Source organism: Diachasma alloeum, unplaced genomic scaffold (assembly GCF_001412515.2).
Source record: "Diachasma alloeum isolate Michigan unplaced genomic scaffold, Dall2.0 Dall_scaffold_00335, whole genome shotgun sequence".
Classification (NCBI taxonomy): domain Eukaryota; kingdom Metazoa; phylum Arthropoda; class Insecta; order Hymenoptera; family Braconidae; genus Diachasma; species Diachasma alloeum.
Window position 1 is genome coordinate 583,651 of NW_021680474.1, and position 13,863 is coordinate 597,513.

At 34.8% G+C, this 13,863-nt stretch overlaps 1 protein-coding gene across 1 annotated transcript in view; it reads left to right on the forward strand.

The window, feature by feature from the left end:
* The window catches only part of LOC107040436 (twitchin), a 92,826-nt gene that overhangs the window by 46,428 nt on the left and 32,535 nt on the right, over nt 1–13,863 (forward strand). The window contains exons 37-41 of the mRNA XM_015260525.2: nt 2,902–2,943; nt 5,601–5,985; nt 8,704–8,840; nt 12,466–12,591; nt 12,670–12,814. Coding sequence (XP_015116011.1) covers nt 2,902–2,943; nt 5,601–5,985; nt 8,704–8,840; nt 12,466–12,591; nt 12,670–12,814 — 835 coding nt within the window. The remainder of the gene's footprint in view (nt 1–2,901; nt 2,944–5,600; nt 5,986–8,703; nt 8,841–12,465; nt 12,592–12,669; nt 12,815–13,863) is intronic.

Consider the following 13,863-nt stretch of genomic DNA (forward strand, 5'->3'; position numbering starts at 1 on the left):
GCATCCCCCCCCCCCTACCCTAAATTTGAACACCCTCTGCCACTTTTCCTCCTTTTTCATGGACTCCAGATACACCGGCACCTGGTCCGTCGATCTGATGAACTTGTACCATCTGTTGTATCTGGACTCCATGATTTTTCTCCACCGCACCTCTCTCTCCTTTCGTTTCATTTCCCCCTCTATTTCCTCCCACTCATCCCTCGCTTTCATCCTCCATTCATCCCTGGCACTCTTCCTCACTCTCTCCCATTTACTCAACTTGCATCCATACTCACACTCTCTCCTCTCGAATTCCCTCAGACACTCCTCAGCCAACACATTCCCATCCCCGTTTCTCAATTTCCAGTCAAAGCCCCACGCTCTTTTCCTCATCCTCACCATCAAACTGCTCCTACAGATCTCATCCCTCACCATATAACCTGGACATTGCCTGCTCACTCCAAATACCCACTTCATAAACTTCTCCTCCATACCTTCCATGCTTCTGCACCCATTCCATTCCCACAATTCCACCCCATAACACATCGTCGCCCATACCAATACATCAAACAAGCACAATCTTCTCCTCCAGTCATTCCTGAACCTTTTCTTCCCAATCGTCCACACTTTCCCCATCATCCTGCCCGCCGCTTTCGCTCTTATCTTCATATGCAACTCGTCACTTCCATTCCTCACCAGCCAATATCCCAAGTAACAGAATTCACTCACTTCATTCACTTCCTCTCCATTCATCCTCCACACTCTCTCCACCATCCCCTTCCTCTTCCTCTTTCCAAACTCCATCATCTTCGTCTTCCTCACATTTACTACCAGATCCTTTTCCTTCACGTACTGCTCAAACTTTCTCATCATCAGCCTCATCCCCCCCTCCGTATCCGCCAACAGAACGATATCATCTGCGTATGCCAGGTGGTATACCCTCCTTCTCCCTAGTATCCCTGACATCCCTGTCTCAGTCCTCTGCCCGTCCAAAACTCCTCTCCTATTGCCCCTCCTGCCTTTACCCTACCTATTGTCTCCCTGAAAGCTTCCTTAATCCTCTCTATCCCTCTCTCTAACATTGTATCCCATAGCACCCCCCTATTCACACTGTCAAATGCCGCCTTAAAGTCCACAAATAAGGCAAACAAAGTCCCTCCCTTCTCCTGGACCTGGACTTGAATTTTTCTATAGAATATTTTCTATTGAACATTTCAAAAAAATCGGCTGAAAATTAATAGAAAGTTCAATAGAAGTCCAATAGAATTGTCTAGCGAATTTGCTAGGTTTTTCCATTAAAGTTTTTCATACGTAGGCCGCGGTTATAGATGACCAGTGACTGAATAGTCTTCAAGAAAAAATGTCTTAAATTTCTCGACTCATGTGAGACATTTGAAATTTCAGTCTTCACAAACTGACCCGATAAGACACATTATTACGTCTAATGTCTTAAATTAAGATGTCTGAAAGGCACTAGTGTTGACATTAAACTCATGATTTTCATCATCAAAACAGAGTGTCAAGGATAAAAAATGTTCTAGCACTTGAATATCGAATTCACCCCCTAATTATCATTCCATAACTACGACGGCTTTCGGCGGAGAGAAGGACGGACTGATTGTCAGTAATTCAATTAGTTATTGTATACTTCATACAGCCATGGACATCACCTCATCGTTCATCATTCTGCCATGAAAATTCGTTGCCCTTAGAGAATCATCACAAAGAGCCTTGATTGTAATATAAGATATCTCTTGTTTCCATCCGAGTTGCTAATCAATTACTGTTCAGTATTTTACCTTATTGTGTATGTGATTCTGTGCAGGGTGGGAAATTGCGTCCAGGGGAGGTGTATGACGTTAAGGTGAGATTTGTGTTTCGCTGTAACACAAAGCTTACCAGCTAAGACCGGTCTACAGACATCATTTAGTGTTCCAATACTCTAATTATTTTTTCCTCCTTTGCAATTTTACTTTTATTCCCGATATCACGCGACTCATTGTCAGATTAATTGTTAAACATTTTCATGTACATTCACATACACAAAATAATTTTATAGAAAAATCTGGCGAATTCTATGGAAGATTCTCTTGGATTTCTATTGAACTTTCATTGAAAATTCTATTAGTTTTCAGTCAATTCTATTGAGAATCACTCTGTGTTTTTCTATAGAAAACTTCCAATAGAAACTAGTCTATAGAAAAAATCAGTAGAATTTCATCTGTCTATAGACCTTTTTCTATTGAGACATTTTCTATAGGAATTTCGTGAAATCAATCCATTCTTCGTGTCCTTCCCTTAAAAGAATAAATTAAGAAAACTTGGAAAATTTACACTGAGAAATTTCGATACAAAATATCTCAACAGAATAAGTTGTATAGAAAAATGGATTTCTCTGGATATTTTCTACAGAATATTTTCCATTGAAAAAAAGCATAGATCAGCAGCGAAATTTTTCAATAACATTGATCAAAAACAAATTGAATGTTCAATAGAAATCTAACAGAATTTTCAGACGAATGCGCTAGGTTTTTCCATGAAATATTTTTGTACGTGCATCCACTCATTCATCCTCATCCTCATCAACATCACGTCATTGGGGACAACGACTATGACAAATGGATATATTTATACCGCCGAAACGGTTAACGAAATCCTTAATGTTCTTCACTCTTTAATCAACACATTAATTGTTTTTTAGCTAATTACAGCCGCTGCTGTTGTTGCTGCTACAACGCCCAATTGACAATTCAAAAATAAACATTTTCGCTATTTTAATACTGGAATTTATATTAAACCCAACAATTCATCTGGACAAACAAAGCCCTAACAGTGTCTCAGTATTCCTGGAATAATTCACTCTCATGTCATGATTATTACATATTTTTTTATGCACTCAACTTGTTATTTCTCACGGAGCAGATCAGACACGGTCGCCCTGGTGAGGTGCAAACCGGAAGACAGGTTAGGCATTTTTGAAGAAAACGAAATATCAAAAGTCTTTTTGTTACGTGTTTTTTTTTATTTAATCGTCTCTGAATTGTATAAACATTGTGGTTAATTATACAAAACTTCTGTACAAAGCATAGATATTCACTGACACTTGTCATGAAAAAGCAGTATCGGCAGAGTAAAATGGAACGAGTTGACGTACGCAAGAATTTTATAGAAAAACGTACTGTATTCGCTGGAAAATTCGATTGCATTTCCTATTTCGATCAAATCCATCCCAATCAATTTAAAATTACAATAACTTTGTCCCTCCGGATCGACAAGTTAAAAATTAAAACTTAGCGCCTTCTCTGAGATTTTTTATAGAACGTTATAGAATTTCTATAGGATTCTATAGAATTTCTGTTGGAATTCTATAGGAAAAAGGTCAAAAGATGTCAAGTTTTCTATAGAAATTATTGGCCATAAATTTTCTTATTATTTTCATTCGTTACTCGTAATAAAATCCAAGCAAACAAAATAAAGCATTAGTGCCAAGAATTTTTATAAAAAAATCTTTCTGTTTTTCTGTAAAAATTTTTCGTGCGTGTTTGATTTCACTTCAAGACGAGCTCTCAATAAAGAACGCATCTTCAAGTAAAGTTAACTGTTCTTTCCTATTTTACATCCCCAATACTGAATTAAAGTAGCTCTATAGTTTTACAATCAAAAATGCATGCAAAAAATAATAAAAAATTGAGTTTCACAAGGAAGTCAATAAATTGAGATATTTTTGCAGTTAATAAATATTAAAAACTCACTTTCGCAAAATTTTTTGACACTTAATTTGTGAGAATAAAATCTTTTCAAAAAATACTTTTTTTAAATTTTTTTCAGTCAATTCAGTCATCAAATTTGTGAATACGAAACTATTCTGAGAGATAGAGCTACTTTAAACTGTACAGTTCATGTTCTAGATAGAAAAGCTGATATGAATACGATATCTTCGTTAATTATTCATTCAACAGCTCTGTAAATACCTCATAAAATTATTCATATATATTATCGTTGTAAATAATACACATGTCGTAGAGTAGAGAAAACATCCATATGGAACGGATATTGGGACCAGAGACCTACAATCTCGAATTACTCACCTGTTTACTCTTCAATCTCACTCATTATTTCACTCTCAAGGGACTATTATTCGCCAAGTGTAAATATTCATCCTCAAGCCATTATTTACGGAGGCGAGACTGCGAGACCAAATGCACCACTTTAGCTGCGAATGTAGAACAAACGTGTCGAGATTGATTAATTCCATTGATTCCCAATTAACTCACCGAGGTCATGTTCTTAATAAAATAATTGAAATGCCTTGACACAGAGCCAGATTATGAGATCAACGGCTTGATTTACAATTTCAAACTAATTAGAAGAGTTCACCTGAGAGTCAGCATTCTCCCGAAGCTCATGAATCTTAAAATTTTTCCATGTCTCGAGTCCCCTCGAAGTGTAACTTGTCTCGCAGTCTCTCCCCTGCACCATGTAATATATTCTTCATTTTAGAAACTTCACATGTCATCTATAATCACGTCATTTCATCCCAACTATCTGCTGAACTTGTATTCATTGTTTAATTATCTCTCATACTCCTGGAAACAACCTCATCTATACGTGCACGCCAAATTCTCTCATTCTTGTGTTTAAACCTTCCATTTCTATTATTCATTTACTACTCTTGTGCTGTAACTCGTTGTGACTAATTGTTCATCTCTAATTTGTCTAACATAACAACCTCAAGTAATCTGTAACACATTTATTCCACTTATTATCCGTTTATTTGTTGGCTTATAAATCATTTTCGGCTATTACAATGTGCATGTGATTAATTAATCACACGAATAGTTAATGTAGTGCATGTGATTTTTTAATCACATGTACGTTTCAAACTATTAAATTTAACTTCATTCAAAAGAATAGACGAAATATAATTTAAATATCAAAATATCAAATATTCCTTTCCGTTTTGCAAAAATCGCGGCATATCCGAGTGCTATTCAAGTAAAAATATTAATGAATGTTATTAAAAAAAATTTTTTTTATAGAAAAACCTTGTGAATTCGTTAGATAGTCCTATAGGATTTCTATTGAACTTTGTATTAGTTTTTGGCCAATTCTATTGAAATGTTCAATAGAAAATATTCTATAGAAAAACTCAATAGAATTCGTTTCTCCTATACAACTTTTTCTATTGAGATATTTTCTGTAGAATTTTCTCAGCTTAAATTTTCCAAGGTTTTTTTGTTTGATTTTCTTGATAAAAAGAAAAAAATAGTATGAAGAAATTTGGAAAATTTAAACCGGGGAAATTCTATAAAATAAAAATCGCTCAATAGTATAAGTTGTATATAAAAATCAAATTCTATTGAACATTTCGACAGATTCGGCGAAAAACTAATGGAAAGTTCAATCGAAATCGAATAGAATTGTCGAATTCGTAAGATTTTCCTATTAAATTTGTCCGTGCACGTTAAAAATTGAAAGACGCAGCATATACTATTCAACATCGATGCAGGTAAGAAAAAAATGCCGAAAATGATGAAATGTTGGTTTGACGAATAGTTAGATGAACCTAGAATAATCAGAGATGCTAAACAGATATGATAATTAATGGTACATCACAACAGCGACGTCGTCCCAGTGCGGACATCAGGAGACCAAGCGTGGCGGACCTCGAGAATAAAATCAACCAGCCTAGTACCCCCCTCCGAGATGTCGGACCCGGTGGGCCACCCTCCATTGTCGATGTGCAGGAGTCATATCCCGTTGTTGAAGATGCCACGGGTTACGTCACCGTTCAGGTGGAAGGTAATCCAGCACCAACATTCAAATGGTACAAGGGAATGACGGAGATCCATGAGGGTGGTCGATTCAAATTCCTCACGGATTCTGAGACCAATACAATCACCTTGTGCATGAGAAAAGTCAAGCCGAATGATGAGGGGCAGTACAAAATTGTCGTCAGTAATATTCATGGAGAGGACTCGGCGGAAATGGCTGTCTACGTATCTGGTAAGTTCCGAAAGGGCGGATATCTCCGGGGATTACACTGTTAGAAAATTACTCCAGTGAAATTTACAGTGAAAAAGCTTGAAATTTTTAACAACGACAAAGTTGCATGAATTTTCTGTATATTTCTTTATTGACGAATCAGTTAATTTCTTGAACATTCAAGTAATTCTCGATTTTCAGGTCCATACGTCACTGAAAAACCTTGAAAATTTTAAAAATTCAGGCAATAACTTTTCTGAATTCTCAATTGATTGAAAATTGAATTGTATGTGATGTTCAATTTTCACGATGAGTTGGGAAAGTCAAGCTTTGATTGAAAAATCGATGATTATTTAACATGAAAAACCCAATTTTCTTGAATTTTCAAGATAAATGAGAAATTTAGTGAACGCTTTCACTTGAAATTGAGTTAAATCTCGCAACATCGAAAATTCAGCTAACGCTGTCACTGGAATGTCAAAAAATTTCTAATAGTGTATATGGCACGGCCGATCTCGTATGTCTAAAAATGAATGATTAGTGCAAACAATCAATTGTTTTTTGTTTGTTTGTCCCGCAGACGCTAAAAATGTTGAAAGTAGTTCAAGGCCTCCAATTTTTCGGCTACAGAGGTCTTTTTTCTTCAAAATAAAAAAAAAGTGTACAATAACAATTACGAATTAGTTTTTTGAAATTCGACTCTTACAAAACTAATTTCGTTTTGTTTAATATAAAAATTTGCGCCATTCATGTAAAATAGGCAGAAAAATCATTCTTGAAATATTTTGAATATATTATCGATTCTTTCAGAAACATTTTTCGGGCTATTTCTCGGTGCTATTTTTTATTAAAAAAAAAAAAATTAGCTGTGTACGAGTTGAATTTCAAAAAACTAATTCGTAATTATTATTGCACACATTTTTTCAAAAATTTTGAAAAAAAACCTCTACAGCTCAAAAATTGGAGGCCCTGGACTATTTTTAACATTTTAAGCGTCTGCGGAGCAAACAATAAACAATTAATTTTTTTGCCCAAATCATTCTTCAATGTATTAAAAATCTCATTCCAATAGCCCGCGACTGACTCATAATAGTCTCCCCTTAATATAAAACCCCAGCGTGTTTACAAAAGCATTCTATTGAAGTTCTATTAGAATTCTATTGAAAGATTCTATTTGTTTTTTTTCGGCAATTCTATTGAAAATTATGCAATTTTCCCGCGCGTTTTTTAATAGATATTCATTTGTCGAGAAAAGTATAGATGTAAATTTTTTATATTTTTTATATATATATTTTTTATATATTTATTATTCTATTGGCATTTTTTCTATACAAATTCTTGGGCATGAATTCTCTAAGTTTAAGGAAATGAGTAGAATTCCTTAGAGAATTCACTATAGGTTTTTCTATCAATTGTTTTCGTTTTGTTTTTTGTTGAATTGACTAGTATTTTTCAGGAGAGAGACATCGAATTCGATTTAAGGGAGAAAATCCAGATATTTCAACTTTCACTGGAAATTCAATGAAATTATAAATTTTTGATCAGTAGGACAACGACAATGCCCCAATTGCCTTGGATTTTCAGTCAAAACATGAATATTCACTACTAACGTACGCTGAATTTTCAATTAATTAAAAATTCAAGAATATATTTACCAGAATTTGCGCAATTTCGATTAATGTTTATGGAAGCACTGAACTAAGATTTACAATTTTCATTGATTTTTCCTTAAAATTTTCAATTTTCAATAACGAAATTCCTTGAAATTTGAACAAGTCGCCTAAAATGAGACACCGAGGGAAAAAATTAGTTCTGCCGAAATATGTCATATTTCTCTGAAGAGGTCTTTGTCGTGTTGAAAAAATTCACTTGTGAACAAAAAAAAGTTTCCACCAAAACATGATAATTTTCATAGCAGTAATTGTTCTCGTGAGACATTTATATATCGTTCAACTAAGTACATTCATTATGCAGAGAATTTTATGAGGCTCCGATTTCATCAAGCGAATGTTTTGAGTAATGTATATCTTTGTCCAATAAATACTTGTAATTTTGACGAAACAAATGATAATTCCAAGAGGAAACAACAATTTTCTTGCTGAAAACTGTGCTATTGGCAAAAATAAATAATTTCGAGAAGACAATTCTTTTGGGGAAAAAAATATTCTGTCCTCCTCAATGTATTCTTTCTATGGTATAAACCTATGGAGTTCTCCCAGATCAAATGATTGTCCTACAATAGATTATATTTTTTCCTCTCAACAGTTCGAATTCTTCTAGTGATATTTCTGATGATCACGACGAAAATTTAATTTTTGCAAAAGATATTAAATTTTCGTGTCACGGGACCTGAAAAACACAAATTTTGTGGCTCGCAGCGTCCCTCGATACGAAAATTAATATACACACCTCGCCATGGAAAACAGATCACCCTCTCCCACGTGCTTGCCATGCTCGCCTTCGGCTCGGAAGGCAATCTTGCACGTGGGGGACGGTGATCTGTTTTCCAAGGCTCGGGCATGTAATGTACTATTCCTTCTATTAAGTTGGTTGATTTCCCTCAAGTGCATCTGTTCCACTCCATCAAATATTCTCACGAAGAACATATAATTTTTCGACAGAACTAATTTTTTCTTTTAATGTAATGATTGATTCCTCATCATTTTTTTCTCCCAACATTTTTCTCAACTTTCATAAATGCTCTGGCTCAATCCAATGAAAAACAATTCAATTCGACAGATGCCAGTGGTATGGACTTCCGTTCTATGCTGAAAAAACGAAAATACGCGAAATGGGGGAGAGACCAAGCAGAATTGGAGAAGCCTGATCTCAAAGAAGTCGAAAAACCATCAGTCGCCCTGAAGAAAGTGGAGAGGGTACGTAAACACCTCGATTCAACGAGGAATACATTCATTATGACTATAATCAGCAGCAAACTTCTGCGTTAGAATTAAATTCATCGAAATAAGTAAGCCAACTCCAACGGAGTCTCAACTCGTGAGTCAATTATTTACTGTTGATTCCCTGTGGATACTACCTTTTTGTCGTGAACTCGTTTACTCATTCACTTTTTTAAATTCGTGAGATGGTACTTGGGGTGACTAATGTGGTTTTGTACAGCACGCTGTAACAATTCGTGTAGCCTCTCCAATCCTTGTAATTGTCTCGCACTGAAATATTGAGAAAAAGGTGTGGAATGTCTTTAGCCACTTCCTGGGGGGCGAAGCTGGTATCAAGATGGAAATGAGATTGTCATCTTTGTGGAGGACGAGAAGGAGCTGAGGATACCACTTGACAAAAAGGGCGAGGCGAACTGGAGCTGGCTAAAGGTTTTTTCACAATCTCATGAAAAACCTCCCCTCTTCCCCATCTTCGGAAACAATTGTTCAATAATGTTATGAGCTCTTTTTTATCTGCCCCTGTATAATTTTTTCATCGAGTTATTTTTGAGTTTTTCCCCTCTTTATAATTTTGTTTTACAGAAATTACCCTTGGGTACTCTCGTGGTAGCGACCAATTCTACATTATTTTTATTTTATTTTCCAAGAATTTTATTTTTCCACAGAAAACACAATGGTTCGAATTCTGTGAGCAAATGGTCCTCATGAATTCCCTTTCGTAGGTCTATTGAAATTCCTCGATTTGTTGCCCCCCATTATTTTTTAATGAGTATTATGGGATAATAGACGAATAAATTTCACGGAAAATCGAGCGAATTCAATAGAAAATTCTATTAGATTTCTTTGGAGAATTGCACAGCTTTGCTGCATGTTTTTTCGGAGAAAATGTCAAATAGAAAATATTTTATAGAAAAAATCAGTTGAATTTTGTGTTTCTATACAATTTTTCTACTGAGTCATTTTCTATAGGAAATTTTGGTCATTAATTTTCAGTTTTTTCATTCCATTTTTCTTCTCTTTTCATAAAAAAATCGAACGAAAAAATTTGGAAAATTGGAGCCTAGGAATGTCTATAGAAAATATCTCAATTAATTTTATTTTCCATAGAGAAGTTCCCATTGAACTTTTCTATTGAAAAAAGACACGCCCAAATAAGCTGGGGAGTTATTCAATAGAATCGGCCAAAAACTAACCGAAATCCAACAGAATTTTCAAGCGAATTCCCTATGTTTTTATGAAATTTGTTCATACATCACTAGGATACCTGGTACTTCGAGGATCAAGTCATTAATTCGTTGATATAATTTTCCACATGCGATAACTCAACGGAGACAGGATATATTCGGCATTCATCGTAGACCGAGTTTGCAGGAGTTGATCACCGATTGGCCGAAGCTCGTCGTTCGTATAAAGAAAAAGGTTCGAAATTCGTATCATTGAAATTCCCATCCACGCTGCCAAAAACCCATCTCAATAATGAGGAATTCCATTAACATCGGCCTCTGACCAAATCGTTTGTTCGAATTTCGTGTTGAGGTGTTCTTCTTGCCCTCTCCTCATGTAAATTAGAGGAATGAATCCATATTTATTCACTCACTGGAAAGGTCGATCCTCGAAGTGCCATTAAAAGCCGGACCAAAACGAAGCCGACCCACACGAGTTGCTTATTGATTTTATCTTGAAATTCTTCAATAATACCCCGTCGAGAATTACGAAAGCTCGATATTGTACATTGATTGGAGGACTCCTCTCCACCCACCGAAATAATGTTTAACAGACCGAATTCTCTTGACATTTTAATCAATTAATTTATTACGAGCAATGTTGAATACAGTTAAACATTCACTGATAAATTCAAAAGGTACGTTACTTTTTGGCACCGATACACTTTGGCGCTGATATTTTTTGGCGCACATAGTAATTTTGACGCTTATGAAAAAATTTCTTTAACAATTGAACCGCAAACAATGATAAAAAAATTAGTTCGACGAAATTTGCAAATCTTGAATGGATCAGCGTGATGACTGCTTTGTCAAACATCTTAAGGATATCCAAGTATCTTTTATAGTTTGGTACTTAAATTGCATGAAAACAATTTGAAACAAAACCATGAATATTCAGCGTCGTTCAAATTACATTTTGCACAGAGTTATTTTTTTACACAAAATAATTTTTTTACAACAAATAATTGAAATTGTTTACACCTTCGGAAACCGTATTTTTCTAGGCATGAAATCCATTTTCGGTAAAATCAATTTCAGTTTCTGAATATGAATAAATTTAAATATGAATAAAATTGCTTTTTTTAAATTATTTCATAAATTTTCCATTAAAAGTAAACTTTCTAATTTTTTTCAGACTTTCTAAATATTTTCTAACGATTCAATATCGAGATTCAAATTCTGCCCAGCAAAGTTTAAATAATAAAATCATTGTAGAATGTCCGGAAACTTGGGGTCAAATGGGGATTAAATGAAAGAAAAGCATTAAACGGGAGAAAAAATAGCCAAAGTAGTTGAATATCCTTAACGTGACTTCAAATCTTGTTATCTGTTGGGTTGGATGAATATTAAGGAAAAAAAATGAATTTAATAGAGAAAAAAATTATGCAATAGTTTGTTGAAGCTTTTAACCAATTGTGTCTATGAGAAAATACATGAATGTATAAATATAACTGTATAAAAATTATAGTATAAAAAAGGTATAGTATTGTAGTAAATTAGAGAGTTTTATTTCATTAAAGTGTTGGATTTATTATAATGACAGCCAGAGAGAGACAAATACATTCATCATAGACAAAAAACTAACTACTTGTAATCAATACATTATTCAATTGTCACTTGATTCACACCTCAGGAGGAGGGAAGGGATTATTCATTCATTCCAAGCATTCCATAACCGTATATAAAAAAATATGGAGAACAGAAAAATCGATCATTTGAAATGATAATAATTCTTTTTAGTAAAACATGTTTTTTTTTCAAAAATTTTAAAATTTTGTTATTGATGACATACGGCGCCAAAAAATGCAACGCTAAAAAACGGCGCCAAAAAATCCTGTTCTGAAATTCAAACTCGACGCGCTTCTTATTTCTAGAGTAGTGGAATTAGTGGATCACGTAGGCCATCGCTGGCTGAATTAATACCAGACTGGCCGACTCTTCATCACTTCATCAAGACGGAGGTTTGATCAAACCGATCAATGATGGATTTCAATGTCGTACTCGTCTTATTATTGTATCAACTATTTTTTTTTTCATGCAAGTCTGCGTCTAAGTTATGGATGTTATTTGCACGTCGTACACATTTCAATTTACTCATTCTCATCACTACCGAGAACATTTTGCAACACAACATTGATAACATGCTCACACGAAACATCTTCGCAGACAATAAAGTTAGATGTAAGAGATGTTGTATCGCACGAGGATTACATGGCTCGTCTAACAGCATCTGGATCAGGCATGGATATACCGCCAAGCCATACTATTTTTTTATATTGTTTTTTTCATTTCATATAGGTGGCGAATGTCTCTCCATAAATGGTCAATCAATTCTTTAATTATTGATGATTAATGTTTACCTTTTCTGACGTTTATAGAAACAAGACTCGTTCCTCAAACCTCTGGTGGATCAGTACGCCAAGGAAGGAAAGGATAAGAAAGTCAGCTTTGATGCGAACTTCTCGAAACCAAATGCCAAGCCCAAGTGGTTCTTCCGCAAGGATGTGAGTGGTTTATTCCTCCTCTTTCCCTTAAAAAACAGCGTAGATAAATTCATTCAATTCGACGTTGTTTTTCTGCAGGAATTATTCCCATCGCCAAAGTACAAGTTTAAGAACGAGGAAGATTCATATCAGCTCATCATTTCAAACCCCAAAGTCGAAGACACTGGAAAGTACACAATTGATATCGGTGGAATTACGAGCACTGCTTTCCTGAATGTCGATGGTAATTATTTTCGGCTTCGTAACATCTGCTCCGTGGACAAAATTACAAAATAAAAATTTTATCGCCGATAATTTTTTCATGCCCCTTTCTCCTGTGGTACAATTCATCTGCGGTTCAATTTACCGGGTCTATTGTTAATTTTGTGACTGAATTTATAGATAAAATTTTCTTGCAATTGTAAATTCAATAAATCACTATACAAACCTTTTTAAACAAAACACCCGAAATATCCGGTACATCGAAAAAATAGTACATTACATGCACGAGCCTTGGAAAACAGATCACCGTCCCCCACGTGCAAGATTGCCTTCCGAGCCGAAGACGAGAATGGCAAGCACCTGGGGGAGGGTGATATGTTTTCCATGGGGAGGTGTGTATATTAATTTTCGTGTCGAGGGACCTGAAAAAATTATTTTAAGATTTCAAAGATTTTAAAATGAGACTTTCGAAAGGATCAAATACCGTTTTATGGAAATTTTTATCGAATTTAATTACTACTGAAATTTTCAGGAATTTCGTCATTGAAAATTCAGAATTCCGTGGAAAAATTGAAAAGAACATTTTTCCCTGAAAATAAATAGAAGACCAGAAAATTCATTGACACTGAACGCAATTTAGGGGGAAAAATTCATGAAATTTCAGATTTCACTGAAATTTTTATGTAATTTGACACTGAATATTTACATTAGATTGGAAATTCAAATAAATTAAGGAATTCTCGTCTGTATGCTGCTTAAAATTCGGGAATTTTCCTGAATTTTCAGTGAAACCTGAAATTTTATGATTTTTTTCCCGAAATTGCATTCAGTGTCACTGTCCTGAAAATCGAAAATCTCAATTTTCACCTTGAGATTTTCAAATCACAACTTGAGACATTCAAAAGTCTCAACGTGGGACCTTCGAAGGGTTAAAATTGAGATTTTCAAGTCTCAAAATGATACTTTCAAATCTTGAATTGAGACTTTCAAATGTTTGAACTTGGCACTTGAAAATCTCAAATGGAAATTTGTTTTTTTTGTGTAATACACCGATGCACACAATATGCCGAG